Source organism: Hyposmocoma kahamanoa, unplaced genomic scaffold (genome assembly GCF_003589595.1).
Source record: "Hyposmocoma kahamanoa isolate Upper Pololo Valley unplaced genomic scaffold, ASM358959v1 138, whole genome shotgun sequence".
Classification (NCBI taxonomy): Eukaryota; Metazoa; Arthropoda; class Insecta; order Lepidoptera; family Cosmopterigidae; genus Hyposmocoma; species Hyposmocoma kahamanoa.
In genome coordinates this window covers 1,503,699-1,531,239 of record NW_020653492.1, presented here as the reverse complement: position 1 = coordinate 1,531,239, position 27,541 = coordinate 1,503,699, and the positions used below count along the sequence as shown (strand labels likewise).

At 35.9% G+C, this 27,541-nt stretch overlaps 2 protein-coding genes across 2 annotated transcripts in view; one reads left to right on the top strand and one right to left on the bottom strand.

Annotated features, from left to right (window-relative positions):
* LOC113240398 (ankyrin repeat domain-containing protein 17-like) overlaps window positions 1-17,292 on the bottom strand; it is a 44,491-nt gene extending 27,199 nt beyond the window's left edge. The window contains exons 1-3 of the mRNA XM_026477687.1: window positions 16,997-17,292; window positions 16,238-16,279; window positions 13,639-13,762 (exon numbers count right to left, since the gene is read on the bottom strand). Of these exons, the coding sequence (XP_026333472.1) occupies window positions 13,639-13,762; window positions 16,238-16,279; window positions 16,997-17,185 (355 nt within the window). The 5' untranslated portion in view covers window positions 17,186-17,292. The remainder of the gene's footprint in view (window positions 1-13,638; window positions 13,763-16,237; window positions 16,280-16,996) is intronic.
* Window positions 17,293-17,916: 624 nt separating this feature from the next.
* Window positions 17,917-27,541, top strand: part of LOC113240397 (putative thiamine transporter SLC35F3) — a 17,336-nt gene continuing 7,711 nt past the window's right edge. The window contains exons 1-7 of the mRNA XM_026477686.1: window positions 17,917-18,500; window positions 20,619-20,792; window positions 21,716-21,881; window positions 22,599-22,777; window positions 23,935-24,063; window positions 25,250-25,439; window positions 26,847-26,936. Of these exons, the coding sequence (XP_026333471.1) occupies window positions 18,177-18,500; window positions 20,619-20,792; window positions 21,716-21,881; window positions 22,599-22,777; window positions 23,935-24,063; window positions 25,250-25,439; window positions 26,847-26,936 (1,252 nt within the window). The 5' untranslated portion in view covers window positions 17,917-18,176. The remainder of the gene's footprint in view (window positions 18,501-20,618; window positions 20,793-21,715; window positions 21,882-22,598; window positions 22,778-23,934; window positions 24,064-25,249; window positions 25,440-26,846; window positions 26,937-27,541) is intronic.

The window sequence follows — 27,541 nt, the reverse complement described above, 5'->3', positions numbered from 1 at the left end:
TCGTTGGTTGTATAATTGCGAACGAATCGTGTTAATTGACAAATGCCGCGGTCCATTGCTCTGTAAACATAAGTATTGATGGATTTCTAGAGTATAGGTCCGTCTCGTACTCAACATCTGCTGGCAGTGCTGGCAGTAATTACTGGTGTCTCACATTAACCCGCTGCGTGTTCACACTCTGCAGTGTCTAATGAACTTCTCATATCTAGGGGTCTACTTTCGTTCTCTGTCCGAAACAATTACTGTTAAATATGTAATACTTGACGAAATTAAAAAACGCATGATGCGAATGAAGCTTCTTATTTGACATTGTTTTTTTATTTAGTCGAGTATTACTTATTTGACAGTAATTCGGACGTACGTTGGACGGAGAACGGGAGTTGAATTACTGTTAAATATTATACTGATTTATGAATTTCACAGTGCCTTGGTAAGTAAAATCAGTGCAGGGAACAAGAATGTATCTTTGTACTTAATGTCCTTGTTTATGGAATAATGTGTGTTTTCATTTATTTTGTAAATATTTATTTGTGTATATACGTTTTAATTTTTTTGTCTCTAATTTTTTCTTCGGTTTTGTAGTAAAATTAATGCATTTGCATTCTTCTTTCTTTCTTTCTAATTACTATTATAGTTTTTTTTTATATTAAAAAAATAAATAAATCTAAAACTCAGGCGTATCTGACGCGCAAAGCCGACGAATTGACATGACTGGTTTTAACCATTAAGCCAAAATATACAATATTTCTGTTTGGGTCACTATTCTGGCAAAGCAGCGACATTTATAAGTAGCAGTAGAGCTCCTTGTGAAAGAGTTCGTCCAAGGAAGTACTGCCACCTTGGCCATTTTTGCCGACAAACGGTAATGTCGATATTTCCAACCAACACTACGCCAACTTAATTTTTGGTCACTTTCTGTTTTTAATATAAACAGCCTTATTTTATTTACATAGGTTGCTAACAGATTGACTGCTTGTTTGCAATTAATGCGTGAAGTTGATAACGACTTCACGCATTAACTGCACGCTGTCGATCTCGGCTGCATGAAATCGGTTTCGACTGCATGCAGTTAATGCGTGAAGTCGTTATCCGAGCCCACGACTGCATGAAGTTGATTTCGACTTCACGCATTAACTGCAAACATGCACGCAATCTGTTAGCAACCTAATATCTCTACGAATTTTGGGAAAAAAATTAATCAAGAAACAAAAAACAAAATTCGAAAAACGAACAAAAGAAACTAATTTTGTGAAAAAATAAAAACAAAATAAAAAGGAGACGACCAAAAAATTTAATAGGTGTAGTGTGTATTGGAGGTATCGATGTAAGCATTACTGCTTTCAGGTTTTGAAAGGTAAGGATGTTGATGAAATCACAGGTAAATGGGAATTACCAATTCATGTCTCAAGGTGACAGGCGCAGTGACAGAGCCCCCAGGTCTGTTCGATTTAAAGCTCTGAGTGGCACTGCATCTGCTACGGACAGGCATGTCACTAACAACCAGGCACACGATTTGTTCGTCCCGTCACTCGATATCATAAAAAGAAATGTTTTGCATTAATCAACCTCCACAGTCATTCTAACTAGTCATATCATGGGCTAACGTATTCAGTTTCCTGTGCAGTTATTTACTACAAGTACGCTATGAAACCTTGTCTCTACAATTTACTTTGTTAGGAAAGAGATAAAATTATCAGTAATGCTCACATTACTGCTTGGCGGCAGAGATATGTGGGGTGGCAGTACTTCCCTGGACAAACTCTTTCACAAGGAGCTCTACTGCTACTCAAATATTCAAATAATTGTATCTGGTCTCAATGGAATTCCCTGAACATTGAAATCACTCAGTGAGCTTCAAAAAACCCAGAACAGAGACAATGCGAACAGCAAAGAAAATAATAGGTTGAATAAGTATGTTAATTGCTAAAAGGATTATACAAATATGCATTTATATAATACGTAAATGAATGGTATTTACCTTTTAATGGTAATATAACAACAATGTCAATAAAAGTACTTTGCAGGGATAATTGCTTTGTAAGTCTCGATTATGTCGAGATATCGATTTTATAAATTATAAACGTAAGAGAATGCAGCGAAAAAGGTCCGGGACTAAGGCCGGGTTCCACCCGGCCTTTTGCGATGGTATCATGTAACAACGCCTTGCTTAAACGCGTAACTTTTTTAAACTAATTAGGTATCTACGAGTTCTTAGGTTTTCGCGACTGTTACACATAGGAAATGAAACTATTTTTCCGAATTTAAATCGCGTATGTTTGTTTTTTCAAACAAAGTAACGTTTCGGGCCCTTTACAGGTCCCATGGTTACGGTTGACTCAACCGGAAATATAGTTTCATTTCCTAGGTATCTACGATTTAAGCTCAAAGGTCTTTTGTAATCGAAAAAAGATTAAAAACAGAACTCTTAGAAATTTGACCAGTGCGCTTTTACTAGAGAAATACATCAATAATTGCGCTTAATTTAGTCTTCGACGTAGTCAAGTATAAATAGAAGTGTTTCTGACCTGTGACTCTATTTTCACCGCCTTAAAATCTTAGTAAAGCAATCATTGAGAAAAAAAATGTAGAACTATGTAACATCAGTAACTACGTCTAGTCAATGAAAAAGGATGAAAGTAAGCCTTATTCCGTCATTTTAGGAAAACACTTGATGTATCCAAAAACGATACCTCGAAACAATCCTTATTGAAGTTATTATGCGAATATAGGAACGAAAATATTTGTAAGTAAAGTCCGTATGCACGTCATGCTTAGAACATTCTTCCGATAAACGTCACATTATCACGTCACTTTCGAATTAGATAGCAACCTTTTTGTAGTGTAGTATAAACGTTACTCGTGTAGAAAACACGATAGGCAGTAAGCGTTGTACCCGTGGCGGTATGGTGGTCGAGACTCGAGAACATGTGGTGGTGCGCGGACGCGGAGTGAGACGCGGTAAGCTAGTGGACGGTTATCAATCCGGCTGTGGCGTGTTCGCGGGACAAGCGAACGCGGCTAACGTAATTGCCAGGTGCAGTCTATAGCGTGACCGCTACTAATTGAAGGGTGCAATTACTACATCCCTCTACACACCGTCAGGTAAAAGTGACAGACCGTTACAGAACTTTCGTAGCTTAATCCAGTCACGTAATAGTCTGATTAATTGCTTGTAACAATATCAACGAGAAACACTCGTTTACAGATGCTAACGTGGCATGTGAAAATAAATACAGAAATGTGTTATGATAACTTGAGAGTAATGATAAAAATAAAATCGCCGTACGCTTCTCGTTTAGACAAGTGTCGCCGTCTGCGGCGTTGCTTGCCTCGTCTGCTTAGAAATGACGTTGCACGTTCCGACACTTATAACTTCGCCCGACGTACTATGATCATAGAGTTGAAAATCCAGTACGCGGCTACATATCCATAAGAATGGTATGCGAAGTGCCGTGAGAGTGTGTATTTATGCAATGTACGGAGGGGGTTTTTAAAATTTCCGCTGAGCGCCGAACTAAGATATAATTCGCCCATTTAAATCGATAGCGTCACTAAACGAAAAAGGTTAACTATAGGGAAATGGACACTAAAGTTTCTGAGTTTGAAAAACAAAAGTTTAGTGACGCTGTCGGTTTTCAAGAGGCGATATTTTATTGTTCAATATCGTAACAGAATGAGCGAGTTACAGTACAGATTGACATAATGTGCTGAAACGCTGTTTTCATGGATAAAGATTAACGGGCTTTGGGAGACTCGCAGGAACATACCAGTCAGGTCTAAGACAAAGTAGCTAGATGTGAAATATCTAAAATTTACGAAAAAACAATACAAAGGAGGAAGAAAGCAAAAATTATATACGCGTAAGCAACGTTACATAATAAACATAAAGCGCGTATCAAGCATCAGTTATGCGTCAACGAATAAATGTGTTCATAAGAAAATTATCTGAAACTGTAGAAATTGAAAATGTTAAAGTTGGAATTAGGAAAATTGGCATAGCATTGAACGGTTATGAAATGACGCGGTGGAATCAGAGTCGCAATGTTCGCTGTTCTTTTGTCTTTAATTAATCATGTACACAGCATTAATTAAACGTTACCGACCAATCAGTTTCTAAGAAAATTATCTGAAACTGTAGAAATAAAAAAATTTAAACTTGAAAAAAAAAACCGTAGTAGCCTAATGGTTTGATCTATAGCGTCTCAAACGAGGCCGAGAGGTTCGGAATTTATGTGACAAATTTAATTTGAAATTTACTATGAGATTTACGGTGAAGGAAGACATCGTGATGAAACCTGCAAGTCGAATATGGTTCACAACTTTCGGATAAGGATCGAAATCGCTGTTCTTTGTCTTCGATCAATAAGCTACAAATTAATCATTACTTCGTAACAAGTTATTGTAGTTCCTATAGGTAGAATCATCGCTTATATAACCAGAAATAGAGACGAAATAAGGGTCATCCATCCCTGGCAACTCATCAGGCAAATGGGCCTTATATCACAACTCTTGCTTGCGCTGAAATCACAAATTAGAAAGCTGAAATAGTATAGCGCCTACAACTGACCCGTGTGTACGTGTACGTATATTTCAAAAATATTCTTTATTTATTGTAATAAAGATAATATCTCTAACAATGGAGGGCTGTTCCATTCGGTGGTGTGAGAAAAACAGCTATGTTCGTCTAGATTCGAATTCGGGCTGGCCAATCTGAGCGCAGTTGTCACACTAATGATATGGCAGAATAGTGTTCAAACAAATTAAATGACACTTCGTCTCTATTTCTGGTTAACTCTATGATACAGCCACATTTCACCATGTTGTCTTTACATCGGCAAACTAGTGTTGTAAGATAATTAATACAGTTACTTCCATATATAACTGCAACTCGGACCCGGGGGGGAAGACTTTCGATTGAAGTGATAAAATCAATGGGAACAGCGGATCTAGCTTGCCAAAGTTAACGCCTCGCGTCTGTTGGGCTACCTTCTATAGCGGCGGTATGCCATCTACTACTTAGCCTTGGTTGGTGCAAAGACTGGGGTCTACAATGGAACGAGCTTGCCAAGAAGATACCTATTCCGTCACATATCGTATGTGCTTGGGAACAAAGACGAAGGTAGAGAATTCCAGTCCTTGACGAAATGAGTTTATTAATTAAGGAATATCATCCAAGTAAGGATGATATCCTTGCGAAAGAGACATTTTGCGAAATGGATGTTTTGCGTCCGCTAGACATTTTGTAAAGTGGATATTCGGCGCCTGATCCATCCAGCCTGGAAGTCCGATGGTAAAAGAGGGCGGGCGGAATGATCTAGAGGAACTCATGGGCACTCTCACCGTAAATGATCTGTAGTGTTATTACAGGCCCATGGGACTTGTCAAATGTCTCAAGGTAACCGACGCAGTGTCAGTGCTCTTCAGATCTCTGCGGTTTAAAGCTACGAGTGGCAATGTTACTGTTATGAAGTGTTATGGGAAGGCGTGTCGTTTACCATCAGGCGCACGATTTGTTCGTCCCTTCGCTTGATATCATAAAAAAACTGCCGGACGGCAACTATGCTGCAGGCTATGAAGTTTAAACACGATGTTATCAAACAAACTTGAGCAAAAACGATAAATAAAATACAATAACAATATTTAAAATATTAAAAACAACACATGACTTAAGGCACAGTTTAAAAGAACGCAGGAATTGGATCAAATTATCTTCTTAGCGGAGTACATAATGCTTTTTAAATACCGAATACTTTGTAAAATGTATCAGCTATCGAAAAGTAATTTACATAAAAAATGAGATCGATACTATTTAAACAAGTATTCACTTTAATAAACGACGCTCTTCCCGGAACGGAAAGTTGTGTTATTCATGAACGTCAATGCGAATTTCAAGTTCGCAAATATTTCAAGGCGTATTTGTGTATAAGGTGTTGTTTTATTGTGAGGTTTTATTTGTATAAAAGTATTGGCCAGACAGGGGTTAATATAATATATAATGGTAGTAAAAGATCGTGACATTCAAAAACCTTAAAAATTACAATTATAGCGACATCTCTATCTATAGTTAGTGATGGTAGCTGCAAAGGTACCTCTCTGAGTGAAGAAATAAATTTCTCACAGATGGCGCTAGGGAAAAAAAGTCGTGAGAAACCAAAAGAACACAAAGATCTGCCCGAAGCACGTACAAAAATTCGTTTCGTACTTCTTCTTGGGGTGGCATCTCCTACCGGAGGTCGGTTATCATTGTGGCCATTTGGGTCTGCGAAGTTGCGGCTTGGAACAGTTTTGTGGTACTTATGTTGAACCACTCTGCAAGATTTTGACGCCGTGTGGTTTTTCTACGATCACGTCTTCTGCGGTCCTGGATTTTTCCCTGCAGAATGAGTTGTAGTAGAGAGTATATATCACTGCGCATGATGTACCCGAAGTACCTCAGCGTCCTCCTTTTTACTGTTTTCAGGAGCTCCAAGCTTTTGTGCATCGTCCCCAATTCGATTTTATTGGTGACTGTATCCTTCCACGATATTTTTAAAATCCTTAGATAAACCCACATTTCGAAGGCTTCTAACCGTTTACATAATGCCTGAGTTAAATATGTAGCACCGCACTAAACTGCATCTTGTCGATAGTTTGAGACTACGATTGCAAACGAGGTGGCTCATTTTAATAAAAGCACTCCTGGCTTGCTCTATGCAACAACTTCTATGCTGTGGTCTTCCTGGCCGTTTACCATACAGCCAAGTTTGGTTGATTCGTGATACGGAAGGCTGGTTCGTTCCGCGGCTTAATTGGCAGAGCATCTGGCACGGATTGTGTAAGGATGTAGGTTCGAATCCAGCCGGATCGAACTAATTTTTCTTATTGTCCGATCTTTGTTATTAATAATTATAACAATCTAATTTTATGTCTTATATGTTTTATTTGTTCCAAATGCACGTTAGACGTTTTATCTTTCCAGGGTCGATTTGGTTTCATGTGTGAGATATATAGTTCAACTTGTAATTTGTCTATCGTTACTCAAGATTAACAAAAGGAATAGCTTTCAGGTATTCCTCCACTCTCCGATCATCCATTAATACTTTAGATATCATTTCAATGGGGATATTGTTAAACCACCTTGTAAATTGCTGAGCTTAGATCATATAAACATTAATTGTAAGGTATAGGAGCTGAAATTGCAGAGTTAACAGACCAGGTGGTCTGTACTAACTATCCCCGTATGTGCTGTGTTTGGAAGTGCGTTGAATCAATGGAATTATACTTATATTCGCGTGGAATATGACAGGACAGGACAAAAATAGAGACCGGTACAAAGACTGCATTATGGTACAATAGGATGCAACTGATTTAGAAATAGAGGACAAGGCAGAAGTTATGTAATCAAAATATTATTGTTATTTTATCCTTTTACAAGAGCAGTGGTAGCCCAGTCGGAAAACGATTGCTTCCCAATTCAGAGGTTGAGAGTTCGAATCTCTGTAGTGGCATGTACCTGAACTTAATTTGTATGTTTTTTTATTATGATGTTAAGTGACGAGACAAACAAGCCCTGCGCCTGGTGGTAAGCGACACGCCTGTCAATAAAGCAAAGACCTGATGGGCACTGCCACTGCGCCTGTCACTTTGAGACATAATAATTTCACCAGCACTTAAGTTATGTAAATTTAGTACCCCTCATAGAAAAATGGCATAAGAGGAGTTACGTCAAATATGTTTTAAAAACGAATTTCGTAATGTAATTAATAATATTAGGTGATTTGAAAAATACAAAAGTACATTTTTCGTTGAGGCTTCTAACAAATGAAGTTGAAATTACGTCCACACAATTTTGTTCCGTTACGACAAGTTCAACGCGTAAAAGTGTTACGCTGAAATACAAGGAACGGACTATTCCCACACTGGACGAAAAAAATCGAAAAGAGCAATTGTAGGTTGTCGATAAATAATTCTACAGTTTAAATGGTCTGTCAAAATTGTCAGTGATGTATCTCACCACCGCACTACATGTCTTTCAACCCTGACGTTGGCGAAATCGTCGCGCAAAACGACGAAGCCGTAGATACAAAAGTTGAAGTTGAGTTGAAGAAACGATATGACGCTTGCATGTTTTAATTTGTCATTAGAAATATCGCTTTATCAGGAACGGACGTATCTTCACATGTTAAGGAAAAAAAATCTAGAACGTAAAATTGACGATTCGTAGTATAAGGTTCTCTTTGTGAAGTGAATAATTCATTATAGTTTAAATTGTCAGTAAAGTTTTAAAATTGTCAGTGATATAAGAGACGATATGACGCTAGGTCTGTCGCTAGGAATGTCTTAATTTGTCATCATTGAGAGTAATTGTAAATCGGCACCACACTTATTCCTAATCGTAAATGATTACCTGATTACTACGGTGTTGTGTGAAAATTGGTATTTACGACATGATTCTCATAGTGGTTTGTTGGAACCGAGGAAGCAGTTACCAGTATCTCGGTCTCGTTCCTTTATAGTCGTGTCGGGTTTCCGTTTTAACGACTCCTTAAACAATCTATTTAATGGTGTTGGTAGTTGTCTTCTCCGATTTACATAGACGGCTAATATTTCCATGAGTTTAGAAAGAACCTGTGAGCAGCTATGGCCGCCAACACTACTGACATACGCACACTGCCACTACCGTGTTTACGAGACTCTGATACAACGTGAGTAGCAGTAGAACTCCTCGTAAAAAAGAGTTCGTCCAGGGAAGTACTGCCACCTTACCTATTTCTGTCACCAAGCAGTAACGTGAGCATTACTGTGTTCCGGTTTTGAAGAGTACTGGTGAAATTATAGGCACATGAGATTTGCCAACTTATATCTCGATTTACGATTGAAAGCTCTGAGTGGCACTGCACCTGCTATGGACAGGCGTGTCGCTCACCACCAGGTGCTCGATTTGTTCGCCCCGTCACTTAGTATTACATAAAATTATTAGAAAATAGCAGTTGAAATGTAGTTGGGAAGCAATTTAGATTTGAACGACTGCAGGTCAACTTCTTGGCGTGTCCACTCTGACGTTTACATTTGTGAGGAACAATACTTAGCGACTGATACAGCATTACCAGTGGATTCGTACAGGACCTCGCATGTATAGGTGTAGGGAGATACGCACTCTCCGAGCTGTAACCCCACCAGTGCATGGTCCCTTGCTGCAGCCGACTTGGGAAGGCAACCTATTTAGTGACTTCCAAGTTTGCCAAGGTACAACTGTAGTAGAAGTGCCGGTCGGCAGTGGAATGAGTGATACCGTGGGGTATCTCTCCTCAGGTCAACTGCATAGCGACTGTACGTCAACTGCATAGCAATTGTACTTCAACTGCAAAGCGATTGCAGCTCAACTGAATAGCGATTGTGACATATGCCAACGTAACTGCTGGATGGTGCCGAGCTGGTCTCGTGACTACACCATTAAAAGCGTGATGGAAAGAGTTTCGAGCAAGTATGGCATATTGTGCAAAATTCGGCCCAGGTAGTCAAAGATGGTTGATAGGATTTTAGGAAGGTGGAAGATTTTTCCCGTACAAAGATGCTGTAATACGAAATTCAAAAGGGTTTTTTCACGACAATACGGTTTACGATACCCTATTCCTTTTGGGTTAATACTGTAGAAAGCAAAGCTTATAATATTGACTCAAAAGAGTCGAGTAAGTTCCGGACACTCTCATTTCGAAAATTGTCTTTTGAAGTCTGTGCGTAGCCAACAACCTCAAAACGCAAAGTAAACCTCAAACCACTGACAAGCAAATGAAAACAAATGAACAGGAGAAATGGCAGTAGACTAATTATTTATTTTCAAATTGGACTTAAACACGTAAGACAACGGTCTACTGTCACCTTGACACATACATTTTTAAGCCCCACGTGCCAATAATTTCACCAGCACCCTTACCCTTCAAAACCGAAACTCAGTAATGCTCACATTAATGCTTGGCGGTAGAAATAGGTAAGGAGACAGTACTTTCTTGGACGAACGAACTTTCTTAAGGAGTTAATAAAATTAATAAATGATCTTCAAGAGCAAGGAGACGCAAAGATTATTATTTATATGTGATCTCTACAGTACTGCTGCTTAGTATCGTGTGTATGATGAGAAATTAGAAATTCCCAAGGTACATTAATTGCATGACAACACAACATGACGACTGTTACTTACCAAGTATGTATAGAGCTCAATAACCGTAACAACACTCATTATTTGTTTGTCATTACAGTCGAAAGTTGTATAAGTGTTGTAAGACATCGGTAGTCAAGTAATCGATAAAGCGACATCGATATCAATTAATGACAAAAATAAAATTAATTGTTAATTTGTTCCATGATACTAATTAATGAAAAAAATGGTGTAATTATAATACTTGCGAAAAAAATTTTTTAACGCGCACACACTCATGGCCGCGCACTGGGAAAACCCTGTATCGCGGGTGCCATGGACACACATATAGACATACACAAATTACAGCTAAACTCACGAGAGAAATAAATGTAGGCCAAACAAATATTTCTCCCCGGCAGGGACTCGAACCCGGTACCTATGCGTGGCAGTCTGGCATGGCAACTGTTCGGCCACCGAGGCTGTTAGTGTCCCATAATCATTATGGATAGTAAAATTTATTTTTATATTTTTCCACAAATTAAAAAAAAATTTAAATCAAGTTACTCGTTATCATAACTTGCCTACTTATCGAAAAAAAAAAAACTTATTAAATAAAACATCCCGTGAACCATGGAACCTGTAAAGGGTCCGAAACGTTGGTTTGTTTGAAAAAACAAATATACGCGGTTTAAAAAGTTACATTTAATAAATTTAAAAAAGTTTCATTTAATAAAACTAATTTGGTCTACTGTACTCGGATCCCATAGTGCAGCAACTGACAGTAGCCTTATAGGTTTTAGATTGGTGGATATAACAATATATTGTATTTTCCTATAGTCTATATACTGTAATTATACGTTTTCTATTTCTATATTGCATTTTTCGTTGAGTTAATTTTTAATAATATTCAGTACATTTTTAAACTTACTGAAATTCGCGCTTCAAAAAAGAGCTACATAAGTAAAAAAAAAGATAGTATTATACAACTTCTGTGATGTAGGTATATACAGTTACGTCATAGACAGTAACGCGGTTATGACGTCACTATTGACGACCTCGGTGGCCTAACGCTTTGCACTGTGGATGTTGAACGAGGAAGTCCCGAGTTCGATTCCGGGTAGGACCAATTTGGGAAAAGAATTTTTCAAAATTGGTTTCTAGCTTGGGTGTTATAAGTAGCGCTCCGAATTCCGTTGATTTAGTACTCACAGCAAAAGGAGTAGTTTGAGACCAGTTAAGTGGTGTGACTGTCTGGCATATTAATATATTTTTAATTAATTGTGACTTTTCTACACGACGGTACGTAAATATAAAACATTAGACACGCTAACATCACACACGTTGCTCTGATTCTAAAGTAAATAATTAAATCACTTGTTTTATGGAAATCGGAAACAACGACGGTACCACAAACACCCAGAGACCCGCGACAATATAGATGAGTTAGTTGTCTATATTGACCAGGCCAGGTATCGAACCCGGGAACTCGGAGATAGCGACACTATGAAAACCGGTGTGCAATTTCACAGAAAGGCATTTTATTCATATTAAAAACAATCGTATAGGATTTTGAATAATTATTTTCTCTGTAGAACCTTATTTTCATTGTGTAATACCAACGACGAATTGACAATAAATGTTATCTACGTTTGTACAAATAAATGACTAAAAAAAATTTAAAAAAACTTTTCATGATTTGGAAACAGCTAATGAAGAATTATGGCAGTATATAGCAGTAGACCGAACCCGGTCTACTGCTCAGTTGGTCTAACTTCGGCTCAGACCAACGAACTGAGTCAGTTGGAGGAGTCAGTTGGTGGCCGCGGTGTGTCCACCACAAATCGACACCAATTCTTTACATTCATTCAATAACAAATGTTGCAAATGTTTGAATTCTGTCCTGCAAAAGGTGTTATTTGTTGCAAAAATAAAATTGTTGTTACTCTGGCAACTCAAACTTCAACTAGTCCCGCTGCGACGGATGTGGTGGAGTCTAAATCACACTCATGCTACGGAGTCAATAATATTAACTATGAAACTTCGTACAACCATTCATAGTTGAAGCGGTGGTAGTCAACATTATGTATATTTGTGAATATTTACTAGTAATACTTGACAAAAAAAAAAAAAAAAAATAGTGATGGGATCTGCATGTTGCAGACGGTTCACAACTTTGCAAAACAAGTGAAGTCCTCCAACTTGCATGAGGCCAGCTTAGCGAACCGTAGCCTGAATCCAAACAGGGTTGAATGAAACCCGTGCACAACAGTGGAACGTACAATGAGTTGACGACAAAGATAACTCATTTTAAAAACAATAAATATACGATTGACCCAGCTTGCTTTGTTTGAGAAACCAATATGTTTGTTTACGAATTTAAACTTACGCCGTGCCGTTACTACAATTTTTAACATATTATGTTGTACAAACTTATGGTGATCGTACACCAGCTGAAATATTAGTACACTTTGTTGCGGTGTGTATAGCTAGCCTTTAACTGTACACACAAAACTTTTGTCTCCTTCTGCGCAGTTTTAAACCTGATTAAGCGTAGTGTCTTATTTAAAAAAAATGTAGCCGCTGCACTCAACTTAAATTTGAACACCAAATTGGCATCAATAGTTATACTAACTAAATAAATTAAGTGGGTGTATAGATAATGTAGTAGGCCAAGGTCTAATAAGGGTCGTACCCCACTTATCACGCTTCAGCACCGAGTTCACATTAAATGGTCATTTTTTCAGGACTCGTCATAAAGCATCAAGCTTCCGACTCTGCAAGCTACTTGTTACGTACTATGTTGCAATAAGTCAAACTCCATCCATCATATCTTTAATTATCCACTAGTGGGTACAGCTCTCTCACTAGCTTTCTTCTAGGCTTTTATTAACCCACTTAAAAAAAGGAGGAGGTTCTCAATCGACATTTCGACGATTCTTTTTTTGTTGGAAAAGGGTACCTCAGTAGTGGTCTTATTCAATTTTGAAAAATAAACTCCACCCCTAAGGTGGCAAATTAGGGGACGAATTCTGTTTATTACGTTTCACCCACTTTCTGCTAACCAATTTCAATAAAACTTGGCACCTAAATGTTATTTCACAAAATTTTAATGTCGGTTTTTTTTTATAATGAAATCTCCAATCGTTGGTTCATCTGGTTGAGAAACAGTCCCATAAATCAGTTACTGAACAAACCTCTTCTAAAGCATTTAATTGAAAGAATACAAAAGGCCACAAAAATCACAAAATCTTGTCCCATTGTTACCTCAATATGTTTTACTTGGAAGTACTTGGTAAAAGGACACCGGCTAAATCTGTTAATTAGTACCTTCTAACAAGAACAGTACAACGGAATAATAGTGTTAATGTTTACACCTCAAAATTATCCCCCTTTTCCAAGAAACATTTTATGTACTGGTTGAAGATTTGGTACTTCTTTATTTATATGTTATTATATTATCTATTATTCTTACATGTTACAACAATTACAATTCTTCCAATAAATAAATAATAACAACTTACCGGCAGCTTGGAGTAGAGCTTCAAGTCTGGCCTGCATCTCAGGGTCAACAGCCTGCTCGGGGTCATCGTGGGACAGTAGGAACTTGGACGAATCTGCACCAGCACCTTCTTCCTCCATCTCCGCCTGTCAATGTGGAATTATGCATTTTAGTTATAGTAATTAAGCAGGGTAACGCTCATCTGGACGTTTTTAATTCTAAAATATATTTATACAAGAAGCAATTGCATGTATCGCTTGAATTTTAACTTTTAATAATTTTGTGTTGTATTAAATGGTTATTATGGATTATGAAACAAATCACTCTGTAATTTTTATTAATTTTTTTTCGTTTAATATTTTATTCTTTTGCATTTTGTTTTCATTTCGTAAAATTTTGTAAAATGTACTTTTTAAATCATGTTACTTGCTAAGAAAATTTTATCATGCTGTGTACACTGTTTTTTTTGGAATGTGATCTAGTATATTTATGTATTAAGTTGTATATGTTACCAATGTGATGATTACATTCTGTTTGTGTACCTTATAAATAAAATAAAATAAAATAAAGTAATTGTTACAGGAAGAGTAAATCACATTATTTTTACAAAATAATACAAATATTAATTTTGTAGTAAATGAGAGTAACGGTTACGACGTCAGTGACACCATGGGGTGTTTGAACAGCTTAGGTGTGTTACAGTAATTGTAGGATTATATTAGATAGGAGACCTATCACCGTTACGAGTAAAGTTTTCTAACATGTTAATTACTATCGCTTATTGCAATTTTTTTAATGCTGCTTCGTCAATCTTAACAATACTCAGTTGCAAAGTGTTATTTTTCAAGATTTTAATGATTATTTAAACTGTAAATACTTGTTGTTGTGTATTTATGAACATTATACATGTTTTGATAACAATAAATTAGTGTAAATAAGGAAACTGGTTGCAAAATATGATTTCTTCAGTTTTCTTCAAATATACTGTACACACTTAATGATCATCTCTCACTAGAGCACGCAGAGACTAAAATCTTCCCTTGCTATGATACTAATAATATATTCTTTCACCTATCTATCACACATACCCTTTAGTTAAGGGTTACTCTTGACCTGGCCTTTCTTTAGAACATCTTAAATTTTCTTACATATTTTCATTGTCTAGTTACAGAGCTTTAAAATGTATCAAAATCAAAATTTTATCTTCTTTATTTCATGTTAGAGTTACATAACTTCAGTTAATTCCTAGTTTTGTATTCATAAAAAAGCATTTTGCATGAATGTGTTCAAAATTTGCATTCTTTTATTTATATATTAATAAGGTATTAAAATGACTGGAAATAAACAATTATGAATATTATTTTAATGTTTCTTATGCTAAAATATACAACACATGAGCTTCAAGTATAATTTTGTAGCAGCAATGATTGAAAGCTTATAAGGCAAAAATGTTATCATCTATTCTAAAAGATTCCACAGCTGTAAAGTTGATAATTCACTATGTCACTGTGATTCTTAGCAAGCACAACATAAAGTTTAAATTTAGTAACTTGTATGTAAATAAGTGAATTTGAATCACCGTTTTAATTTACTAGTGTTTGCTGATTCATAGTTTAACACAAATACACCTGTATTAGTGTAGATTTTGTCAACCTAAATTGACAGAACTTAACAAAATAATAACAAGCCATTGTTAATTCAATTTGAAAAAGGCAAAGTCAAATAGTCCTTTAACATTTTGGGGGCAAGCAATGAACTTCTTATGGATGAATAAGTAGTATTTATTCAGATATGTTCAAGTAAAAAATTGATACAGTTTACAAGTTTAAATAGTGGAATGATATAAAATTTTGACTACATTATAATAAATCTAGAAAAACTATTGCACACTGTTGTAAAATATTAATTTCAATTGATTATTTAAGTTACAGAATATTAAACTTCGATATAAGAAACAATTATACTTAAAACCAATATTTCCCACTTCGCACTAAACAAACTCATTTCTGGATTGAATGTGTTGACAAAATAATTCAATTGTGAGAAATACATCATGCAAATTTTAAACAAAATATGCTATAGAAACAAATAATATGTGTAAGCAGCACAATATGTCATTAAATAAAGAGATTCTGCCTTGTTAAGTCAATCATGAGTTAAAACATTAATATATGAAAAACTATGTAAGTTGCATACTTTTGTCAAAGGCAGTTTATCAATATTTTTGAACATAAATATTCACACACCATGTTGATAATTTTCCTTTGTACATACATTTGATAATTTTTAAATAAAATTAACTCAATATAGCACTACTGGCAGAATGCTTCAGTCTTACTTTGCAACATAAAAAAACAGCCAACCTCACTATTCAGCAGAAACAAAACACAGTTTCAGGTTAGTAATGTTAGCCAGCACAGATAAATTGAAGCACCACCACTGCCACTGACACAAGCACATGTTAGAATCACAAGGACCATTCAACATCAAGAAAACCAAAACATGTGATATAAACTGTCCATTGCACACACATTATGCAGGTTAACGGTCAGTGTCACTCAAACGGCAACAGCAATTGGTGAGGAAGCCAGATGCACTCACTAATGTTGTCTTCGACTTACCAACAGGTCTGGCCTGCTAAGGCACAAACAAGCCAGCAAAATCTATAAACACCAACGAGAAATATATGAGATGCATTTACTATGTGGTGCTTAGGGATGGTAATATAGCTAACACAGCTATCAGTTAGTGTCAATGGTCCTTGCAATTCACCACCAACCATTTTTGCGCGAATGGTAGTAGGCGTTACGCGCGTCGCGAGTGCGACATGAAACAATACACACTATGGTGCACTACTTCTGTCACCACCACACTTATACATTACATAATTCGCCACTTGAGTCCAAATAACCTCATGAAAACACTGCCTTTTGAGATTTGCACTCAGAATGCATGTGACTTCAGAAACATGGCCACCTTACTCCAAACCTTATCCAAAACATAAATAGACAGTGAAATTGAACCTTGAAGCGGAATCGCGCGTTTCTTTCGCGGAATTACAAAGAATCAATTGAATACTGCCTAGGAGCGGCTGGCATAAATAATTTCATGCATTACTCAGTAGTACGTACGTACTTAGGACTATCTGACGTTTTACGGAATATTTGGCAAGCAACTAGCACTGTGTCGAGAATGGAAAATAGAATGTCCCTTTGCAACCCGCTACACACGATTCCCGAACAGATGATGCTGATGGAGGGCATCGTGGGTAAAGAAGGAACCGTTTGATCGTACAAGATGTCCCTTGCAGTATTTGGAGCGGTACAGATAGCACATTCCCTCATTGCCACCGCCTCTGCCAAAAACAAAACACGTTTTACCTCGGACACAGAGTCATCCTCGCTTTCCGAAGAGTCCGTCATGTATTTGGCAGGCGCTCCTGAGTACGTCTCGGTTTCAGATTTGGCCGGACTCGAAGCCGAACTTTGAGGAGTGGACGATTTTACCACATCAAGTTGCACATTCACCTTATCGATATTTCGGTTTTCAGACTGTCCAACATTCTGCATTTTTGTCCTAATCCAATACAACTTAATTAGTCTTTCAGTATCAACACTTTTTCTAGGAAATTAACACGTTCTTATATTAGCAAACAAAATTTATTTCGTCATTTAGCCAGGTTGATACCCGCCATGTCTACTACTATGGCGAGGTTCCCGGATGCTTCAAGTAGGCTAACCAATTATCTCCCTCTTCTGACGAAATTAGGAATTATTTTGTGCTGCCATCTACCTAAAACAATGTCAATCTAAAACTAAAGACAATTCGTTTTTTAGAGCCAAGATTTAAAAATCATTCAGTATACTATGTGAAGTAAATTAATATTTATCTCCAAAACATATCTCTCAACTAGTCGTTTCTTTAAGTGTGATTTAGTTTTCTTAGCACTCACATCGATTTTGTATTTAAGCATATAAAAAGATGAGAAATTTTATATTATTGATTTACCTAAAATACTTATTAATAACAAAAACTTGCATGGAATGAAACAGATATTTTTTTTTCCCATAGACAAACTATGACTCTTTCTTCTAATTTATTATAAAAAAACTGAAATGTGTAATTTAATTGCACGCAAATTCAAATTGTAATGTTTATAAATTTAAAATATTTCACAAGTTATTTAGTTTTATGTAATTCAGTTCAAAACAGTAACATTCACAAAAATGTTGGCATACTAAAAAAAAAGGAATTGTAAAATAATTTTCCTGATTTCCTAAGAAAATGTGGGAAGTGGCTGAGAAATATTTGTGTTCAAAACGTTCTTCGAATGATTAATGAAAAATTAACTTTTTAAACATTTCTGTGTTGAAACATTTTAAAACAAACTGTTTTTACGAAACAGGACAAAATGTTTTCAGTACATAAAAAACAGCTGACATTTTTTAATAATAAACCAGTGTAACTTTTCTGTTAAAAATGTTTGAACGTGTTCAATCAACAATATAAGAGCGAAGCCGGGTGTGTGAAATGTGTACATAAAGTTTGTAACCAAGCAACATGGCTAGGGACGGTGACCTGCCGACTATATTTAACCCCAAGCGAGTTCGCGCGCCATCCGTGATAATAACTAGTGAGGAGGTAGTGGAAAGCGAGCGGGGGGCTGGCGATGCAGACCGGGAGCGGCCTAACGGGCCTCCAACACCGCTAAGCCCGCGCGCACCGTTAACCCCGCAAACATCGGTCTCATCAGCACCCCCGCTCACCAGCCAACCTTCGCTCCAGCAGGCTTTCAGCGAATCCGCCGCCAGCAGTCAAGATGAAGAGCGCCAACTCCGTGACAAAAAATGCCCCAGATCGTGTTGCTCAAAGTTCGCTAAAAAGGTCAGAACTTTAGATTGTTGCAGAGATTATGATTTGACCTATATCTGAGTTTACAATCTTTGAGCATTTACCCGATTTACGGAACTTAGTTGCTACTATCTTGATTTAGGACCTTATGTAACCTTCTGAAGTTTACTACTGCTAGCTGTACTACTGCTCTCAAATAATAAGAAAAAAATATGGGTAAATAGTAGCTACATTTAAAAAAAATTATGGATAATTAATTAATAATGCTACTTTCTCCATATTATGTCATAAACATTTTATGCTAGAGTTAAACAAACAAAATGAATATGAAAAAAAATTTAGTTAAAAATAAATTGTTGGTATATTCTTCTAAACATGTTAAGTAGCTGCCAAAGATTAACATTGTTCCTATTTATATAATTTTGTATTAAGGAAAAACATCATCATTATTGTCACCCAATTACACGTCCCACTGTTGCGCAAGCGTCTCTTCTCAGGATAGGGCTTAGATCGTAGTCTGCAATGCTGGGCCTATAACAGTTGGGGACTGCACACAGTTTTCAAGGATCCTTGTAACCTTCTTCAACATGCAAGTTTCATCATTGTGTTTCAACGAGTCTTCCAACCCTGGCATTGGCACAATCGTCATTTAAATGGCAAAGCCATGTCCTCACACAACTTGACTAGACTTTGCTGTTAGCGAGAGGTATTGCTTCTACAAATGTACAAAATGTGAGAATTAAAGTCGTAAGTCATGCCATCACAAGTATTCACTTCTTTATTTAGAAGCAACCATTCTACCAATGGGTGAACATCTCTTAAACAGACAATTTAATAAATACTTTATGCTAGAGCTTATGTAGTTTGGAAATCAATGGAAATCAATAATTTGGAATTTTCACAGAAAATGGCTTAATATTGGATAATGCGACAAAATTGCTTATATAAAATGCAAACATTTTCAAATTTAGGTAAAACATGAAATGTGGAATCATGTGTTAAAAATTAACGTGGGATGAGCATGGTATGCATAAGAAATAGTTGTTTAAATTTTAATTGCATTTATTTCAAAGTCAGTATTTAGTGAAATAATTGTTGTTCCTAGTGAAACAGTGATATAATACTCCTTGTGAAACAGTTTGTCTGTCAGGGAAGTGTTTTGTGATTGTCAGGGAAGCATTGCCATTGTACACACGCCAGCACATCAAGGTACACATTGACATATCTCGTTCCGTTGCAAAGGAGGGATTTACAAACAAAAATGTATAGTCTAATGTGCCATTGTTCGTACCTATTTCTGATGTCAAGCAGTGATATGAGCATTACCGCATTAGAGTTTTAAAGCATAAGGGTGCTGGTGAAGGGTACAAGGTACTTGTCTATGTTAAATCACAGGGTGAGGGTACAGTGGCAGTGTTCCTCAAATCTTTGCTATTAAAATTCAAAATGGCACTGCAACCATTCTTTTTCTTCTTTTTGTTTAATGGCGCTACCCCTTAGATTTCGCCAGTATCGAGTTTTCTGCTTAGTTATTTTTAAGGTCTTCTGTAAACTCTGCTATTCAGTGAATATTGTGAGTGCACAATGTGATATAAAAAATAGTTCCCTGTTAGATTTTAAAGTTGCAGAGCTGTTGAATTACCTGAAAGGGACATAGAACAATATATACAGACAAATGTTAGTAGAACAAATTATAATTTTGTGTTATTCCTGGTTATATAATCACAAAGGACTTTAATACAGGATGTATTCACAAGGCAACTGTTACGGGTAGGTACATCTCTTACCACCAGGTGTACTTGTTCCGCCTGTCACTTGATGTCATAAAAAAAAAACAATTACTTTAAAAGGGAAGTTTGTTTATATAATAGTAATCTTCTAAGCACAAATACTTTTTGCTAGTGTTAATGTGGCTCGCAAAGGTAGACATGCATCACTTGCATATGATTTTTGCAATTTAATATTTGCCCATAAAATGTTGCTGGTTTTTTATATCAAAGGGTGATCTTAGTAACCGGAAGTTGGTTTTTGAAAATCCTGAAATAAAACCAAAATACCAATTCATCAGCTTTTTATTTTTAAGCTACCAACATCTCGGGCTTGGCTATACTACATATTGTAAATACTTCATTACATTATCCTTATTTTCAGATCTACTATGGCATCTGTATCATGCTTATCATCACCGCGTCCTGGGTGACCACAACACACTGCATCAAGTACATGTATCTGCAGGAATACCCACCTTACAGCTATGGAATTGTCTACACTACCGACTCTACCACCATACCTTACAATAACTTCACGTCTAGGGTACGCACACATGTGAGTTTTGCCTTTTACTGAGTTATTACTTTCATTAAAGTTTCTTTGTTAAAACTGGTGAGAACCATATTTCCATAACAACCATATTGATGATCATCATACATTAAAATCAAAATTGTGCCTCCTGCCACAGCCTTGATAAGCTTAATAGGAGGTACCATCCACTGTTAATGTAAAGTTAATTGTATTAGTGAAATAAACGTTTTATTATTATTATGTAAAATGATGGTCATGAATTTATTACAACAAAAAACATCAACTATTTTATCCATAATACTGAACAATTTACAGAGATTCAGTAAAATTAGTTATCTGTATTGTCTATAGTAATGTTAAAATTGAATTGTATGTATACTGCCCATTAATTTATTATAATTTTACAACTTATACATAAGTTTCATAAGTAACACCTTTATGGCTTCATAGGATTTACTGTTTAAGTTACTTCAATATGTTCAATTTTACAATTCCTACTTTATGTGGTCATATAGTTATCGAACTACATAACACTATGTTTATCTATACACCGTGAATTTTGGACTTAGTACCTATATATTACTATTTTTTAATGAATTGCGAATAATTACCCAGGCATTCGTTCACTATGATTAATATTGACATATTGCATAAGAAAGTGTGATTGATTACATACCAAAAACTGCCACAGACATGAACATTTAAATACTAGCTGGATTGAATTTGATCAAACTTGCTTTGACAATGGTATCTTACAAAATCAGAAAGTAGTACAGCATGTGCTTTTTGCGGCGTGCATTTTTTGCCTTTTGTTTGCCAGCCTCAAGGAGTCTCTACACTGTAATATTTCAAATGCAGAATCACGAAGTTCAAACTGAATTTAACGAAATAAAGAGCATTAGTTTTGTATACATTTGCTGAAACCAACTTGCATGTGTTTGTTACAGAACTTCTACAACGCACCATTTTTCACGGCGTGGTTCTGCACTAACTTTTTGACATTCTACTACCCTCTCTACTTGCTAGTTGTGCTTATAAATAACAAATGTAAAGCAGCTAACGACATTGTCTATGAGGCTTTTAGTGAATTCAAGGATAAGGGATTTACTTTTGGTAAGTAGCCGCCATTAGGTTGTTCGTGTGTTGTCTTAGTAGTAATACAATGTTTGTTAAAAAGCTGCTTATCGTGCGATTCTTGCAAATGATACAGCAATGTGATAAGAGAGTGTTGCAGTGTAGAAGAAGATTTAGTGATAGGGAAAGATTGCTTCGTATACGTAGAGAGAATAATCATGTAAACACTTTATTTTGCCACAAAGTAAATTACAAATATTAAGAAACAATTTAAAATATTAGTAGCGAGCTTATCCCATAAAGAGATTTCCTCTATTATATACATATGTATCTTAACCTTTGAAAAACTGAGTGGAAAGTTGGTTTTTGGATTGGCAATAAAAATAAATAACTTGAATATTGCATTCAATTTATTATATCAAATTTACATATGAAGTATGTATATGTTAAGTAATTTTGGTACTCTAATACATATAAAATTTATAGTAAAATGAATTTATAATTTAACACTATAAATAAATATGTCATATGTATCAAATATTTTGTAAGCTCTAACATGAGGTTGTGTTCTGAATGAATTAGTTATGAAACAAGATTCTCTGTTAAATGGTCAATGTTGTGACATTTTGAAAACTTTTTGGTTTGTTGATGGATAATCCTCAATCTTACTAACACTGACACTGTATCCCATATTAAAAAAAAGAATTTGTTTTAATTTTTTGGAGTTATTTAGCTTATAAGAGAATTCTTCCGCAGCCCGCTTCTTAAGCCGTTGCGGTCTCTTCTGCCTGTTGTGGGTGGTTACCATCTACATGTACACATATTCGCTGAAGATCCTTCTCTCTACTGACGTGGTGGTTCTCTTTGCTACAAACGTCTCATGTATATACCTTCTATCTTGGGTTATACTGCATGAGCAATTTGTAGGTGTCAGGGTGAGTGGATTTTATAGATTTTATTTGATGTAAATAAAGAGAAAAGATAAGTTTACATTTTTAGTACATAGTAATGTGTTTATGAATATTCTCAGTATAGAATAATAAAAAACCGATCTCAAAAGTTCGTGAAATTACATCTATTTGCCAAGTTTTATTGGATTCGGTTACCGGAAAGTACGCGAAACCGGATTCATCACCTAGTTTGCTACCCTTAGAGGTGGAATATTTTCTTAAAATATAAATGAGACTCCGACAAAAAAGAATCACCAAAATCCGTTCACAAAGCCGGAGTTATCGTGTATCATACGTAAAAAAAACTTACCAAAATACCTCCTCCTTTACAAAGTCGGTTAAAAATAGTGTTAGATATAACATTAATAAGAGGAACAAAAATGTTCCTGACAGTGGTCTTCACAAAGTCACGAATTCATTTATGGGGCAATGTATACCGTGTTTTTTTAAATCAAAAAGAGAAGAAGTTGAAGAGAAAATGAAGAAGAAGAGCTAGACCACTAGCCTGTGTTGTCAATAAAAATGAATAAAATTAATCAAATTTTTTTTAGACCTGATTGACACTTTCAGGCTCCACAATTAATTTCAGAGTTAATTTCGTCGGTCTGGTCCTCATTCTTAACTTCCTAATTTTGAACCCACTTATTAAATTATATTAGAATGAGTTTTATTTATTTATTATTAAGAGTTAATCAGTTTTTGTTTTTTTTATTGATTGGACTGTTTGTTGTAGTGTCAACTTCCCTTTTTGTGTATAGTTTATTGTACAGGAAAAAATAAAAAAGGCACAATTACCCAAGGAAAATACAAACAAAAGGTTCTGCTTGTTTCTAACAGTTTATTTCCTGCAGACCTAAATACAGGACACCATACTAAAAGAACGGGCATACATGTGCAACAAAAAAATGTAATATAAAAACAATATAATATTAAATAATTATAAACTATATAAATACAATATATCTTAATATAATACCTAAGATATGGATGGAATAGTATGTATGTATGTATATGTCTTCATGTATGTCAATTCTACTTGAGACCTTTTTACTTAGTGAAGTTTGGCGGTCAGGTTCGCAAACTTTTTCTTGTCTTAAATATAATTACTTAATAAATATAGTTACGTCTTTCCAAACAAATAGATAGTGGCAGCGATTCTGTGCGACACGGGAATTGCATTGCTCGCGTACATGGACGGCATCACGGGCAGCTCTACCCTCGGTGGGGTTGTACTAGCCGCCTGCGCAGCGGCCGGCTTCGCCATATTCAAGGTATTCATAAATATCTGTGTTTTATTTTTTCCGTGTTGTTCAATGACATGAAGAGGCAAATAAAGCCCCATTCGCAGAATGGTGCGGATAAACAGAGAGAGATGAAGCATTTATAATAATTATTATAAAAGCTTTTTTTGCAATATTGATATTACAGCCTAGAAGAGGCAAATAAAGCCCCATTCGCAGAATGGTACGGATAAATAGAGAGAGATTAAGCATTTATAATAATTATTAAAAAAAACTTTTTTTGCAATATTGATATTACAGCCTAGCCTTAAATAACATCGTGTATAAGTACGGGCATATGTATAAAAAGGTAAGCAATTAAGATACGTATACTTAAGCGTATACGAACGCTAATTTTATTTTGCAACAGCTAATTTTAACTAAACAAGACGTAATAATATATAACGATTTGTAGTATCCACAACTACAAGTAATAACGTATAGCCGCCCGCCTACGCATTACCACGTCCCTCCAGGTTGACGGTCATACATAAGACTTATCCCTCTACAGCGACGTCATGTGACGTGTGCGCTCGAGAAAAATAGCACCCCTCATGCAATAATGGCATGGCTCTAATATTGTTGATAGAGTTACAAGAATTGGAGAGGATGTGGTTTGTATTTTTCTGTATCCAATGGAGCAATAAACATTTTTGACGTAACTTATGGTATTCCTTGAGGGGTGCGAAATCATAGACAATCCGCATACACTACTATTGACCATTGATGATCGCGGTAAACGTAATGTACCCGCTTCTATAATAAGATTCCGGTTGACATTTAAAATATGCTATTTACGAGGTTTAAAATTGCAGTGAAACAAAAACTTTATACTAAACGTTATATACAGAGTGTTTTTTTTTTAATGGGACAGTATAGGGAAATCCGAACCCATAGAAGATACAAGGAAACTGTCTTAGGAACCATTAAGTCTTGTGAAAACAATTTTGGATTAGTCAATTTTTTGGTCAAGCGTGAGTTGTGTATAAAATGAATAAAAATTTTTAGGTCCAATGTATTGGACGAAAAAAATCGAAACGGCAGATGTTGATCAAATTTCATAAAATATGTTTTCATACAAGGTGAATAAAATTGTCATTTTTTTTTATTAAATCTTGTATATTAGGCTAATTATACAGCTTTTGAGTACCTACATTTATTTTTTGTGTATTCTAAGGTGCTGTTCAGAAAAGTAATGGGCGAAGTGAACTCCGGTCAGCGAGCGTTATTCTTTTCCATCTTGGGTATTGTGAACGCATCGTTATTATGGCCGGTCTGCCTGGCGTTGTACCTAACTGGATCGGAGGCTATTCCCTCCCATCGGATGCCTTGGACGTATTTACTGCCAGCCAGTGTTGCTATGCTCGGTGAGTTTTGACTTTTGGAAACAGCTATCTGGAAATACCGACGGTTCGTGGTGAAGCTAAACGCTATTCAGTTCACTAAATGCATTAAACTGGGTGCTCAATCTAAGATTACCCGACATACTATTGCTGCCAAACCCAATTAGGAGATTGAAAAGAGATCATGTGCTGTATGATTAGGGGGAGATAAGATCTTTTGGAACGCCCTATGTTTTCCAACTCATCTGATCATAGTCTGGTCGACTCATGGTAGTTGTGTACCAGAGAGGCGTGACGAGACGGCCTGAGACGAAATTTGATGTCAAATTAACTAAATACCATTGTGCCGTTAACTCACATTGCACTGCAGGATGTATGTAAATTCAAGTAGGACGATGCAAGGGGATAGAGAGATGCAAATTGCAATGCAAATGATTGGAGTACTATTAAATAATGTAAATAAAACGACCGTGTCCGAACGAGACAATAATAACACTCGTTTATTGCAAAATATACATCGACCACAGTGGTGCTGCAGTAAGCATAAATCGAATACATATGATATCGTGCGGGTTTACTTGTGCATATTAAAATAACAAAATGTAAATCATAAAAAATGTACGATTTCACTCGTACATACTGCCTACTCTAAAAGAACAAAATGCAAGAGCAAAAAGATGCAAAGTGCTACTCTAAAAGTAAAAAATATTAAAATAAAATTAAAAAGAATAGAAAAAGGAAGTTAATATAAAAATAAAACGTGAAAATTAAATTAGACAGTTTCTCCACGTATCGTCTTGAAGTGAATGGTGCTGTGTTTTGCCAATGGAGAAGTGGTCTTATCCGCTGATACAGGTTCGTCAGACTGCTGCCACCAGACAGCTGCTGCTGTTGCAAGTTTCCTCGGGGATCCATCATTGCAATAGCTACAATGACTACAGAGAATACAATGTAGATAATCGTTACGAGACAATAGCTACAGAGAATACAATGTAGATAATCGTATAGTGGTGAATGTCGTCGTTGCTTATAAGGGTAATGTTATAGCTTTCGACAACAAATGGCATACGTGCTATTTAAGAATTGACCAATGTGTTTAGGGTTGAATTTGGAAGTATTTCTCCTGTGTTGTAGTCATTGGTTGTTTAATGACATCCCCCTATTTTCATTTTGATTGAAAATTAGTTTAATATATGTACGTCATTAGGACGCGTTACAGGTAGCCAATAGGTTTCTCTTGTTAGATAACTTTATTAAAATATTTTTTTTTTCTTTTTTTTTTTTTTTAATTATATATATTATATAATTAAAAAATAACTAAATATCATTGGTTGTTTAAACACATCCCTATTGTCTTTTTAATTGAAAATTAGTTTGATATTGTTTTTAAAAAAAATTAAAGTACTTACAAATAATGAATTTTTGTTACAGTATTCCACCTAATGTTCCAGTTCGGCAACATCATGACGTACAACATATTTGTTTCTTTAGGCCTTATTACCGCTGTACCTGTATCTGCAGGTAAATAAACAGTTTTATATGTATTCATGCTAAATCATCATCAAGTCATTTGCGTCCATGAGGCATGGGACATTCAACGGTAAATGCAATAACTGCATCCGTCGCTGAACGGTTACCACGCGGAGGTCCCAGGTTCGACATATTTTTATGGCTTGCATTTATTTCTCTCACGAGTTAGGGTGTAATTTGTGGTTGTGTATGTAAGTGTCCATGGCACCCGTGATGCAGAGTTTTACTAGTGCGGGGCTTCAAAAAACATTGGTGGATGGCGAATCCTTAACCTCCTACACAAAAGGCAAGCATTCTCCCATACAAGAATATCACACTAAAACTGAAATGTTTATAGAATTAACCCCGTTCAGTATTTTATTATAGCCAATCGAAATAAAAAGGTGATGTTACAGGGTGACGGGCGCAGTGGCAGTGCCCCAAAGATCTTTGCGATTTAAAGCTCTGAATGGCACTGCAACTGTTATGACTATGCGTGTCGCTTACCATCAGGCGTACGACTTGTTCGGCCCGTCACTTGCTATTATAAAAAAAATATTATTTCAACAGTAACACTGATACAGACAGACATATTATTGATTATCACTAATTTCAGG